The sequence below is a fragment of the Austrofundulus limnaeus genome, unplaced genomic scaffold, assembly GCF_001266775.1.
Source record: "Austrofundulus limnaeus strain Quisiro unplaced genomic scaffold, Austrofundulus_limnaeus-1.0 Scaffold1324, whole genome shotgun sequence".
In the NCBI taxonomy this organism is placed as follows: domain Eukaryota; kingdom Metazoa; phylum Chordata; class Actinopteri; order Cyprinodontiformes; family Rivulidae; genus Austrofundulus; species Austrofundulus limnaeus.
Window position 1 is genome coordinate 36,768 of NW_013953726.1, and position 13,393 is coordinate 50,160.

A 13,393-nucleotide genomic window follows, 5' to 3' on the forward strand; every position below is an offset into this window, starting at 1 on the left:
TTGACTTCTTTATAAATCAAAAACATATAAAATTACAATGTGTATTGTTTGCATCCCATGTTGCACATAACCTCTGTTTTTTTTTTTTTTTTTTTTTCATCCACCATCTCTGGTCGTCTGCTTCCCTCATCATCAACGACCTGTTGTCACGGCAGCCTGTGTCCCATCTCTCATTGCCTGCAGCCCATCTGCCCGACATCTGTCTTTGTTAGTCAACATCATGGTGTGCTCCATCTTCAGCGCTCTGCCATTCATCATAGTTCCTTCAAACTGTGCCAGCACCTGGGTTTTGGAGTTGCCAAGCTGAGGCGTGACGTGCAGGTCTGGGTCTTATTAGAGCTCTGTTGACTCTCTCCTCTGCCCCGTCTGAGCCTCTCCATCAGTCTCTTTCTCCCAGTTGATCTGGAAGTGATCAGCCTTGTCGAGGACAGCTTTAGCCACTGTTTCTTTTCCTTGCCTCCAGATAACTGTTGGCTGTATCTGTTTAATGATGATGGATASTTTCACACAGAGTACTGCTTTTGTTTTTGTCTCTGTTTCCTTTTGGTGTTTTTACTTACATTCTGCTTTCATTTCCTTTGTCTTTTTTTTCTCCTCTATCACTGTCTTTGCTGTCATGCTTCCTCTCCATCCTCYTCTCAGGTGGAGTATGATGGCCTAACAGGGCGAGTCGAGTTCAACAGCAAAGGTCAGAGGACCAACTACACCCTGCGGATCCTAGAGAAGCACAGAGGAGGCCACAAAGAGGTCAGGAGCCACCTGTTGTGATGTAACAACCAGGTCACAGTGGCCATAGGCTTTGGGTTAGTTTCAGGTCACCTGTATGATTTCACAAAGCCTGTGGAAGCGTTTCACACTGAGGTCATCCTCATCACAGACTTTCCTCATGGTGCCCAGAGCTGAGTTGTATGAAGCTGACATGTATTTCACCTGACAGKGCTTTATAGCTACCTGTTTGCAGATCTAAATATATGTTAATATTCGAATGCTTCTGGAATAGATGAGCTGCATTAACCTTCAGYTCTGATTCGAATCATTGCTCGTCTTTTTAGAAACTCATTTACATCTTTTACTGTCCTGTTTAATCAACTGCTGCTGAATGTCAACTACATGTTTTGCAAWATAAGTACATGATTCATTAGTATTTGTTGTTTTTTTGTTTTATGACTATAATAAAATTTGCACTTTTTAAAACTTCATGTTGCATTTAAACTGTCAGCAGAGTTTAACTTGTTTGTTTTGCATGGAACCAATGTGTTGCTTTTAAAATTATTTTTTCCACAATGCCCTGGAATAACTTGATGCCAGTCATTAAAGGTTTTATGCAAGAAAATGTTTTTTTTATTATTATTAATTTTTTCATTTACAACCAAACACAAAATTAAGAAACAAACAACCAAACTAAATAAATTTCAACTGGAACAAATTCTGGTTAATGAATGCAACTGTGAAGTTAGGAGTACGTTTTAATATTTTTACATGATATTTTATCTGTTATTGTTCAACTTTTTATCCTGAGTAGCATAATGCACAAACAGAAGCTGAATTATAATTAAATAACATTCTTGAAACTTTGAGCAGCTTAGGCTATATTTAATGATGTAAAATACATATAAAAAATGATACCTTTTTAAAGTTTGCCCACATTTGTCTCTAAAAGCTTCTGAAAATACAAAGCACACTGATAAAGCACTGAACCAGTCTTTAAAAACTTATTTAACTGGATCGAGGTAATCTTGCCATTTGAACATTTGACCCAGAAAATTTTCTCTTATTTGAGCCGTTTTTGGAACCAAAACAAAATGCTGGAAGGCCAAATCCACTGGAGTGTGATGAAGTGTTATTTCACTGTGGCCTCCTTCAGTAAGCATGAGTGAGAACTGAGACAAAAGATGTAACATTAGACAAAGCAAAGTCAAAGTGACGCTTTAAGCGGAAGAAGTTTGTGGACTGCAGGAAACTCTACACCTCCGCTTAGTGTGTCTTCCAGATCTCCGTCTCTCATGCTTAAACAAAATGTCATTTTCTCACTTAGAGCTAAACTCGAACTCAGTGGAGAGTTTGGCTGCAGTAATTAACATTTTAACTCTGCCCACCTCTTTGTGTGGCGACATCCAGTGCAGGCCAGCGGCAGAGGTTCGCAGATAAAAGACCACTCTTAAATGTCAGTGCCGGATAAAAACTGTAATAGAAAAGCTGCGATTCGGTCTGTGGAGCCATTACCTTTCTTCTGACCCACTGAAAAATGTGCAGTAATAATCCTAAAGAAATGCCTCCGTGAGCATCTGATCCACCCTGCACATCAGAGAGGTCATAATCACACACTTACGTTCCTAAGTGACTTTACCGTCTCTGTGTTGTGCAATTTGAGAAAGGTGTGAGCAAAGGAAAAAGACGTGAAATAAAGCAGTTGATCATGAAAGCTTTTCATTATTGTCTAAGCCGTCTTGTTCTCAGTTCATTGCTTTGCTTGTAAATAGCATTTGCTTTATAACAGCGCATATTGCTGCGAGTATTATTTGGCTCCTGTGGGAGCCATCACGTCAGCATAGATATACAGTATGTAACGATATGAATACTAAAGCCAAAGTCTAAAAAAAGTACATGTACTGGTGTTTGCATTATAAAATAGACCACCAGGATTGATGTTCTGACTGATAAACTTGAGCGTGTAGCATCACAAGATAAAAACAAGTGCAGTGAAGCTTAACAGTACATTATTTATATCGTAATAGTTATTGATTTTCTCTTGCTTTGTATTCTCTGTCAGATTGGGATCTGGTACTCCAACAACACTTTGGCAATGAACTCCACCAGCTTGGATATTAATGTCTCAGAGACTCTGGCAAACAAGACCCTCATTGTCACCACAATTCTGGTAAGGTCACAGTTACCTCATAAGTGTCCACGCTGTCGAGGGTTGTTTTTGTGCTCCTACACACTCTGTGCTGGAGCTCGTGCTGTGTTTTGGTCTGTTTCTGGCAATTTAGCTGTCGCTGTAGCTGTCACAGAAACTGACGGAGCTCTGAGAAGAATGTGTTACTTAAATGAGACTGCCAAAAGGCTGCTCTTCTAATAACAATGTCCTTCTGTCCTCTAGCCCTCTGTGCATTTTTTAGTCATAATAAAATCAGTGATGTTGCTGATCCATCATCTTTATCTGTATCTGTAAAAGTGCATCCATCTTTTCTGAAAGTAATATCATCAAAAAAACATTTTGTCAGTTTGTTCAGATAAAGCAGACAAGTCGATTCTTGTTATTGTCGTCTTGTGGTTGAGAAGTTTTGCATTTATTTTTCTAATGCTATGATTATAGAGCATATTTTGCTTAATGTAATTATGGTACACTCAGTGAGGTTCAGGGAAGATCAATAGGACCTCACTGAATGAGGGGGCCCAAATACCTCCATTTACCACCCTCTCTGCACATTTCTTATTACCAGTCATTACTTTAGATTTTCACATTTTCCTGTCTGTTCAAAGACATACTGTAAAGCAGGAAAAAGCAAGTAAGTATAAAATGGTGTGATTATTTCAGGTTAAAGTTTTTACTTTTATTATTTTTATAAATATAGCACAAAAAGTAAAGAAATTTGTATTTGGTAGATTTTTTTAAAAAATTATACAATGTTTCTTGGCAGTACATCTTAAACCGTGTTAAATGCCATTTTAAATAGTGCCACATTTGTAAGGAACATGCATTTGTGGGATGAGTAGTAGAGATAAGTATGTGGGTTACGCACATGAAAAATTTGTCAAATCTTCTCTGCCAAACAGTTTATTTTGCTCTTGCTATTGACACTTGTTTTGAGCCCATCAGGTGTCTGTTATAAGATTTACTGACACGAAGCATGGTTACAAGAAAGAAATAATTTACCAAGCAAAAATTTCCTTAGCCTTTGTGCCTTTTTTCAACAAACACGATGGTTAATGGTAGATGGCCTGAACTTATATGATAAATTACTGTATATAGGGCTTTACAGCCTGGTTTGGTAACTGTCCAACTCATGAACAAGCTCACCCACATTCATGAAACAATCGGCTTAAAATACTACGGCACAAACCCATGCAGACTATGTATGACCAAGCAGTGATAAGAACAGCAAAAATTGTATCCACTGATCATAAACACCCAACTGTTCTCTGAATATAAATTGCTGCCAGGAAGGAGATTGAAGGTGCCACAGTGTAGGACCAACAGACTGAAACTGTCCTTTGTTCCAGCCTCAATCATTCTGTTGAACACCAGCAAGAGCGTCCTTTCCACGGCATATTAGCACCTTACCATGCTGTGTTTTACAGATGACACCTTATATCGTACCCTCTGTTGCATTGGTGATTGTTTTGTGTTTTATCCTTGTGTGTTGTTTAAAATTTTTTTATTCACAACTGTGTAGCACTTTGGTGGATATTCTATTCTATTCTATTCTATTCTATTCTATTCTATTCTATTCTATTCTATTCTATTCTATTCTATTCTATTCTATCAAGTCCCTGTGAACTCCAAATTGCTTTACACTACAGTCGTTCACACACCAATGGTGGTAGCCACAGCTCTCCTGACAGAGACGAGGCTGACTTGTACCAAAAATAAATAAATAAAGAAAGACTAACATTGTGTTAATGAATTGTATGCAATATCTAGACTAGTTTGTTTTAATCTGAGGAGTAAGTTAGTAGCTCTGGTATAGCTCTCCTAGACCAATATGTTTCATTACCTCTGCTATCAGTCTTTGCAGAAATGGTCATTTTTTTATGATAAGCTTGATGCTTTTACTTTCTCCACATCATTCTTTAAAATAATCAGACTCTCTTAGCGAGAGCCTTGCTGGTACCCAGTTATATCTACATTTGTTTTATTCAATGGCCAGATTCCTCATTCTGAGACTTTTTGCCTCTCTCACCTGCATCTGCCACCATCTTACACTATCAAATTATGTCTTTGAAAGCAATTTAGCATTAGACTTACATATCTGTAGGGCACTTAGAAGAGGCAGATAAAAAATTCATATTACTGAGCCGGGATTCTTTCTCCTCAGGTCTGGTCAGACTCAAGGAAAATACATTTATAGTCTGTCCTTCTCTCTCAACCTTATAATTCACTCTTCCACATTTACAAATTTGACTAATTATTCAGTTTTCAACACAAAAGGCAAGCTGATTTTTATGCATGAGAATGTTGAAATTGATAATTACACTAAATGAAAGTAGAAAGATGCAAAAAAGAGCTAGCAGTTATGTCTGAACATGTTGACTTGTGTGTTTACAAATTAATTGTAGACAATTTTTAAAAAATGATGCCAGTTTTCTCTGTTTATTAAAATGATGGAAGTTAGTATAGCATTGCATGAAAGCAACACTTTCTATGTGCAGAACACATTAATAAAAGAGCTTTTGAAGTGCTGTGTATGGATTTGTGCTACTGTTTCATCCTGTTTCAAACCTCTTACTGATCCATCTTTATCACCTCATGGTTTAACTACATCTTTAATTAACACATCTAAAATCTCAGCTAGAAAGCAAATGAGCCCAGTCTTCAAACCATAAATGATTCATTTAATCCAGTTAATAATCTCTGCTAAAACTGGATGCTTGCTGCTTTGAATTGAGACGTCTCTTGTATCCTCCCCCCGTGCACAGGAGAACCCGTATGTGATGCGTAAAGACAATTACCAAGATCTCGAAGGCAACGACCAGTACGAGGGCTTCTGTGTCGACATGCTGAGGGAGCTGGCAGACATCTTGAAATTCTCCTTCAAGATCAAGCTGGTGGATGATGGGCTGTACGGGGCCCCAGAGCCCAACGGCTCTTGGACCGGCATGGTTGGAGAACTAATCAACAGGGTGAGAAATCTCCAGAATACACAGAAACATGCACAGATTTCAGAAACCCATGACAAACACACAACTCTGTACACACACATACACACACTCGCGTGCCGTAGCCCCAAACCACAACTCTGCTGTAACTTCCCATGTCTCAAATTGCCCTCGGAGGGGAGTGAGACTTTTATCTAGGACAAAAGCTGAATTGATAATTCCCCAAAAGACAGCAGCAAAAAGGCTTGAAATTGCCTGAGCCGCCTTTCCTCGTGGGAAAGCACTACTAACCCCTTTTTTGCACATGTATATAAATATATATTCATATTTTCTTCTCCCTGCCTTGGCCTATTGCGCCTGTGACTGACATTTTGGTTGAAGCAGGCTAATGAGAGACCCTCTCTGTTTAATTACCATCCGGTATACTTCAATTACCAAGCTGAGGTCCCTGTGTGGGGTCTGCCACAGTGGTGCTCCCCCAGCTCTCTGCACTTCCTCTCGCCCGCTGTCCTCCTCGTAGCCTGATCACTCGGCTCTAATTAGTGGCCCGTGTTCATCAATTAGCTTTTAATGGAAGCAATGGCGGGAAGGCAGAACAGCCAGGACCTGCCGTTTTTTTGCAGGTGAGCAGACCAGACACCCAGTGTTTTTCTTCTATTAGACTAATTAGAATCATGGATTGACAGTGAGAGATTCTATACGGCAAAGTTCACTTCTGTATGTTTCATTAAATCTTTTTTTTTCCCCACAGCACAGTCAAAGCTTTGACATTTACTCTAGAGAATCAGCATTTTTTTAAAGAGTGCAGTTTGAGTTGTCTCTCCATTTTTGCACCTGTCCTTTTTTTCTTCTCTCCTTCAATCCTTCTCCTTCTTTTTCTTCCTTCTCATCTTTGCCACTATTTTTCCACCTACCTATTTCTGTCAATCCTTCAGAAAGCAGACCTGGCTGTGGCGGGCTTCACCATCACATCAGAACGAGAGAAAGTTATCGACTTCTCTAAGCCGTTCATGACCCTGGGGATCAGCATCTTGTACCGAGTTCAATTGGTGAGGGTGTTATCTTGGGCTGTAGGGCACCTGCTGGGGGATACCTTCTTCAGGTCTTGTTCTGGACTCCATATATATATTACTCGGGCTTTCCCTATAAGCTCATATTTTAATAAAAGATAAAGAAAACAACCATTGTTAAAATAAAATAAACTGCTTTTTGCATAAAAATTTATCTCTTTTTTTTGAAAGCAGACAGTATCTGTGTGAGTCTACGCTCAACTTTATAGTGATAATTTATTTTTGCACAGTAAGTTAGAGCTCTGTAACGATGGCAGCTTTACATTGCTAATGAGGTTTTGGATCTACTCCAGGCACGCTCCTGCAGAAAGCATTGTTAAACAGAGCATTTATGGATTGTAGGATAAGGGTATCAAAGCACTGCAGACATTGCATTAAAGAGCAGAGAAGGACACTGCCCTCCTGTGGTGCAAAAAGGGAAAACCTTTTACAGCTTCTGTCTGAGTCCATCACTGTCTGTCTCCGTTTCCTCATCTATATACATTTTTTTTCCCTTTATTCGTTTTTCCCTGTTCCAGGGTCGTAAGCCAGGTTACTTCTCTTTCCTCGATCCTTTCTCCCCGGCTGTTTGGCTCTTCATGTTGCTCGCCTACCTGGCTGTCAGCTGCGTGCTCTTCCTGGCAGCAAGGTCAGTACGTTACATCACACTCAGAGTGATTGTCTGGAGCCCTCATCGAAGCTCCGCTGCCATTTAAACACAACCTGTCACACGTTAACACTTCTTACTCCACTCAACCCTCTCTCAGGCAGTTATGAGACAAGTGATAGACTGGCTCGCATTTTTCACCAGATCTGTGTAACAATATTTCTGTTTTTTTGCTTCCTGACCAGGTTGAGCCCCTATGAGTGGTACAACCCTCACCCCTGCCTGCGGGAGCGCAGGGACATGCTGGAGAACCAGTACACCCTGGGAAACAGTTTGTGGTTTCCTGTCGGTGGCTTCATGCAGCAGGGATCAGAGATAATGCCCAGAGCCTTGTCCACCAGATGTGTCAGTGGTGTGTGGTACGTACCAGCTGAATGCCCCCCCCCCCACCTCCACCTCCACACAGAAATATTTGCCCGTCATTGTTTCTTCATTTGAATATTTGACCTTCACTTTGTAGAAAATTGTATGACATAGAGAAGACCGCATTTACATTCATCAGCTGAACGGAAAGTTTTCACTCTGCTCTTTTAAAACTTTAAGACATACAGCGTTTGTGATATGAGTGGGTCTGGAAGCTAATGAGGGAGAAGGAGTCTATGTGCTTGACTTTTTTTTTCTTGTACTACTTGATGATTCTTAGAGCTTCCCTAGAAGCCAACTGGGTTTACTTTTTGATTCTTTCACTTCCAATCAGAGGCTTCATCTTTTTAACATGACTAGAGGGGATTAGCCATCGGAGATATCACTGCTGAGTATCATTCCTTGATTTTTTTTCTTTAAATCTGCTTTCATAACACATGTTAAATTTTCCAGATGGTTAACTAGTTTTATATTACAGCTAAATGAATTCAAGGGAAAACAATGAATTAATGCAAAGCTGACAAAATACGCTGTTGCCTGATTTTCCTCCTGTGGCCACAAAGATACCCGGAACAAATCATGTCTTGAGAACGAAAGAAAAATAGCTAAGAGCTAAAGAGACAAAAAGTGGAAGAGAATAAGAATGAATTACACAACACTATGTGCAATAAAGAAAACACAAAGATGTCAAGAGTTTTCAAGGTTATGGGTGGTGAAATATTGAAGTACGTAAGTGTAAAGCGATATTGGCTGTTTTGGGGATGTTAAATGTAAGAAAATATCAATTTGAAYAGTTGTTCTTTTACAGAATCTGCAATACTTTGTATAAAGGCTCAGTCCAGGGATATATATTACTGTTTTTATTGATTGCTTTGCCCTGCTTGAAGAAACTGGGAACCTCTCAGTCTTCATCATCACCGTCTCAGCAGAGCAGAAGACACCTCTTGCAGTGTGTTAACCCATTGACACAGTTTTCCACCCTTTTGCAAAACAGTTAACGCAGATGTCATTCAAGAAGTCCAAACTCCTCCGTTTTAGCTGTGGTTACAGAGAAACCATCTGCTCCAAGCTCTTAGAAACTCCCTGATCAGAATGAAATCACTGAAAGCCCCTGTTTGRCACTTCTTCACAGAATTTTTCAATTTGCAATCAGTCTGCAGGTGTTGTTCTCTTATACTCTTATAGTATAGGCCTTATGCACATTTTTGTTCTTTACTGTAAAAGACTGTTTTTTATTTACCTAATTTCTCACAGTAAAGGATTTTATTTTTATTTCCATGTATTCTCTGTTGGAATATTTCCTTTGTCAGGCACAGTCTGAAAAAAAAGAATGTAATCAATAAAATTTGCATCAAAGCGTATCTGCTTCTGGATACATTTTTGCAAGAGGGCAAATTTGACTACAAACAGCACTGGCATGTAAGCTACGTACAGTCATAGGCTACAATGACAAGCAATGGTGCATTGATTCACACATGAGTGCTGTTGTTTGTATTTTGTTGCCCATTGTGTAATGTTTGATTGGAGGTGCTCATACATTAAGTCAAGGCTGAGTTGTTTGAGGCAAAATTAGCTTTTGTTCCATATTTTAAATGTTTTGACACAGTTAGTACCTTTTGCAAACAAAATGTGTTATTTTGACCACCGTGACACTGTTTAGGCCTCTGCGTTAACTGTTTTGAAAATGTGGATTTTGGGTTGACAGCTGCGTCAAAACAATCAATAAAAACTGTAACATAGATATGAGTTTTGTTACAGAAATCCTCTACTTTTATCTCCCTTGTCTCAATCTGACAGGTGGGCCTTCACTCTGATTATCATTTCTTCCTACACGGCCAACTTGGCGGCCTTCCTGACCGTTCAGAGGATGGAGGTTCCCATCGAGTCTCCGGATGATTTGGCCGATCAGACCAACATCGAGTACGGAACCATTCATGGAGGGAGCACCATGACTTTCTTCATGGTACGGTCATTTTTAGAATTTGTTGATATGGTTTTGCAAAATTTGTCTTTGTGTTTTCAGTTGAATTGATTTAATTATGTGTGTAATGAGAGTAAGTTGCGTTTCAAACCTGTTTGCTGTGAATTGAGTGAATGTGTTCACACCAGGCCTCTCTGTGCTCATCTTTATGGCTGGTTGTGTTAAGTGGCTGACTGCCTGTCTTTGGCTTTATGACAATGCTTCAGGCTTCTGAGTGGACATCTGTGTTTGTCAAAGTGTGTTTTGTCTGAGGATGTTGGTGTGTTAGCCGGTGGACGATTGAGTTTGTGAGTATTTAAAATTTGTCTGTTTACTCATGTAAATTTAGGGAAAAAGGCTACATTGTTTTTTACGCGTTAATGTTTGTCTGCATTGAGGATAAAGATGGTGTCTGTCTTTGCCAACATTAGCCAGTTCCAATGTTACAGCACATTATCTCACTCAATGATGCCTAATCTGCACAAACACACAAAAAAACCACATCATTACACTCAGACCGTCTTCTCTTTTCTCACATCTACAGCTGCTGCAAAAAGTTTCAGTCTTTTAATTTAACATTTGAAATCTGCATATATTTTAAACATTTATTAGCAAAAACTAAAATGTAAAAAATACATTATTAAATAAATCTAACATCCTTTGATTGCATCTTGTTTACTCTCCAGTGAACTTTTATCCAGTTTTCTGCTCATTTAGTTTCTCTTTTTTGTTTCTTCACTTCCTCTGACAGCCTTATTATCTTTACATCACAGTAACCATGGTGTGTGGATATAATGACAAAAAAGTTTTACTTCTTCTTTGGTCAGCTGTTGCGTAACGTATAAATTGTTTTTAACAGGTTATCAAAGTGAACTACACACATCTTTAATATGACTGGTCATGTAATGTTGGCATGGCATAATAAAGTCAACTGCATCGTTTTCTATCACCAAAGGCAAAATGCTGAAAATGTTGTTCATGTCTGTGTGTGTCTGTATCCATGGGTTAGCAAAATATCATACGAAATATTGGATGCACTTCAACAGCTAAATTATAAATAACCATTTTGGAGTTAGCTTGATTCAAGGTGGCCATCACAGCCATCTGTCACCAGATAACACAAAAACRTCTATATTTCAGTTGGTTTWACAGATATAGTGTACTGCTGAAACGTGGCATGTATTCTGAAGTCAATAAAAAGTACTTATCTCCACAAATCTTTCTGCAGAACTCGAGGTACCAGACGTATCAGCGAATGTGGAACTACATGAACTCCAAGCTGCCCAGTGTTTTTGTGAAAAGCACGGAGGAAGGCATCGCTCGCGTGCTCAACTCCAAGTACGCCTTCCTGATGGAGAGCACGATGAACGAGTATCATCGAGGCCTCAACTGTAACCTCACACAGATCGGAGGCCTGCTGGACACCAAGGGCTACGGCATCGGCCTGCCGTTAGGTAATAATACAGCAAACCCATCATCCCATGTTATGAATCTTTACTGTGTTATTTTAAATACAATCTGCGGTAAAGAGTTTCATGCTTGTATTTTGTGTGACAGCGGCACCTTTTTTTCTGAACACATGCCTCTTTAAAACTTTAAAAACACAATTTGTTTTGTGTCACTGCATTTGGGAAGTGCAACACAGATCCTGCTAAATGCTGCTGAAGAGTGAGGAAGCTGAGCAGTTGTGAATCCATCATTGCTCTGAGGTTGGGCGGTAAACTGCTCAAATCAGCTCAATACTTTATTGATAAAATGCAGGTCTAATCCAATACATGACATCTGTATTGTGACCTTTAAACCATAATCCACACAAACATCAACAGAGAGAATACATAAGGTGATTGTAACCTTTGAAGCCTGAAAAAAAATCCTCATTGATGCTTCTGCTTCTTTTGAAAACCTTCTTCACTCAAAACTCTTTAATTCATCATCATGTTTTGAATCTCTTTTAAATCTGTTTTCACCTGCCTCTTTCAAAAAGTAAAAGACAGCTTAAGTGGTAAAGAGTGGCTCACTGAATGTGATAAATTATATCTCTTTCAGTATCAAAAACATACTGATACAGCATTTATAGTGGAACATTATCTTCTGTTTTTACTTTTTACCTTATTTGTATTCATATTTATACTGCATCTTTAAATGAGACATTTCTTCTTATCTTGTCTTATTTGATATTTTTGTTGTTGTTTTTTTTAAAGAATTCAAGCTTTTTAGCTAAGAGCCAAATTTAGCAGAATGATAAAAACAAAATAGATGCATCTAACATCAGAAAAAACAAAAGCAAAAAAATACAAATACAAATACATCTATTACCTTTATATTAATAAAGAAAAATGTAAATGCGGAACAGTTTATGAAGGAAAATGTACAATGATTACAGAAAGATAATTAACGTAATTAACAAGAACGCTATGATGAAAAAATTTGACTCATTTAGACAAATAGTTTTGTTTTGTTTTGTTTTATGAATTCTGCTCTGACATGTCACGTGGAAGCTCTCCCTTTTTAATCCTTTAGCTCAAGGTTGACTTTCCTCAGAGAAGTTGAGCTCTTGTTATCTTGAAATAGCCAAGGACAAGATCATTAGTCTGGGAACTATTTACAGCTGAGAGTAAAGTAGGTCACCTATAGCCCCAGTGAACTCTCCAAGAAACAGAGTGGGCAATAATCTGCAGAAAACCGTGAACAGCAGACATTTCTGGCAGAGGAAGTGTGAGAGCGTGAACGAGCCGAGTGTTTCACGCGGGTGTGACGGGGGGCTAATCTCAGATCTTAATCTGTAAATATGACCAACAAAAGGAGCAGAGGACGGATTACAAGGCATTGATTGTAAAAGATGCAGAAACACCCACAAGAGATCAATTATGCTAAACAGACACGTGTACTTGTGACTGATTTGTGAGATTAAACTTGAAAAAAGCTGCTGCTGATGGAGTTTTATCTGTGGGATTAGTAAGCATTTGATCTGGTGGTAATGAACACAGTTGATTGCTTTTCAAATACTCAGCTTGTGTATTTTGCTTTTTTTCCCTTCTTCTTCTTGTTTTGGACGTATAGAATTAGCCAATGAAACATTGATCTGTTCTAATCAAGAGGTCAGCCATGGTTTCACTTTCTGTTATAGACTAATGGAAAACTAAAGAAGATACAAGGAACAAGAAAACAAACAGAAAAAAAGAGAATTGCATATTCTAAAAATAAAAAAAAACATATTTTTAGAAATGTATTTCTGGTTCAGTTAGATGATTGATTATTTGAAGGTTTTCTACATTGAATATAAAGCTGCAGATGAGTGATTCATACTCTGTAATGATTTGACTTGAACTAGAGATTATAACAAAGAGCAAGCTCATTATTCACCATAGATATGAGACAATAAATAAAACATGATGTTTCTGTTTGTTGTATTCTTCAGGGAGCAGTGGGTTACTGAGGAAAACAAGATTCAAGCAAATAGCCTCCCTCAGCCTTAGAGAAACTGTTTACATTTTACAAGATTTAAAAATATGTTTTAAACAATAAATATTGTTC

General features: G+C 38.5%; 1 protein-coding gene across 4 annotated transcripts in view; it reads left to right on the top strand.

Moving 5' to 3' along the window:
- LOC106534975 (glutamate receptor ionotropic, kainate 5) overlaps positions 1-13,393 on the top strand; it is a gene marked incomplete at its 5' end in the record, with an annotated part of 26,975 nt that overhangs the window by 5,016 nt on the left and 8,566 nt on the right. For all 4 annotated transcript variants that reach the window (XM_014031802.1, XM_014031803.1, XM_014031804.1 and 1 more), the window contains 8 exon segments: positions 643-747; positions 2,771-2,878; positions 5,641-5,844; positions 6,756-6,869; positions 7,409-7,518; positions 7,722-7,895; positions 9,697-9,862; positions 11,088-11,313. In XM_014031802.1, coding sequence (XP_013887256.1) covers positions 643-747; positions 2,771-2,878; positions 5,641-5,844; positions 6,756-6,869; positions 7,409-7,518; positions 7,722-7,895; positions 9,697-9,862; positions 11,088-11,313 — 1,207 coding nt within the window.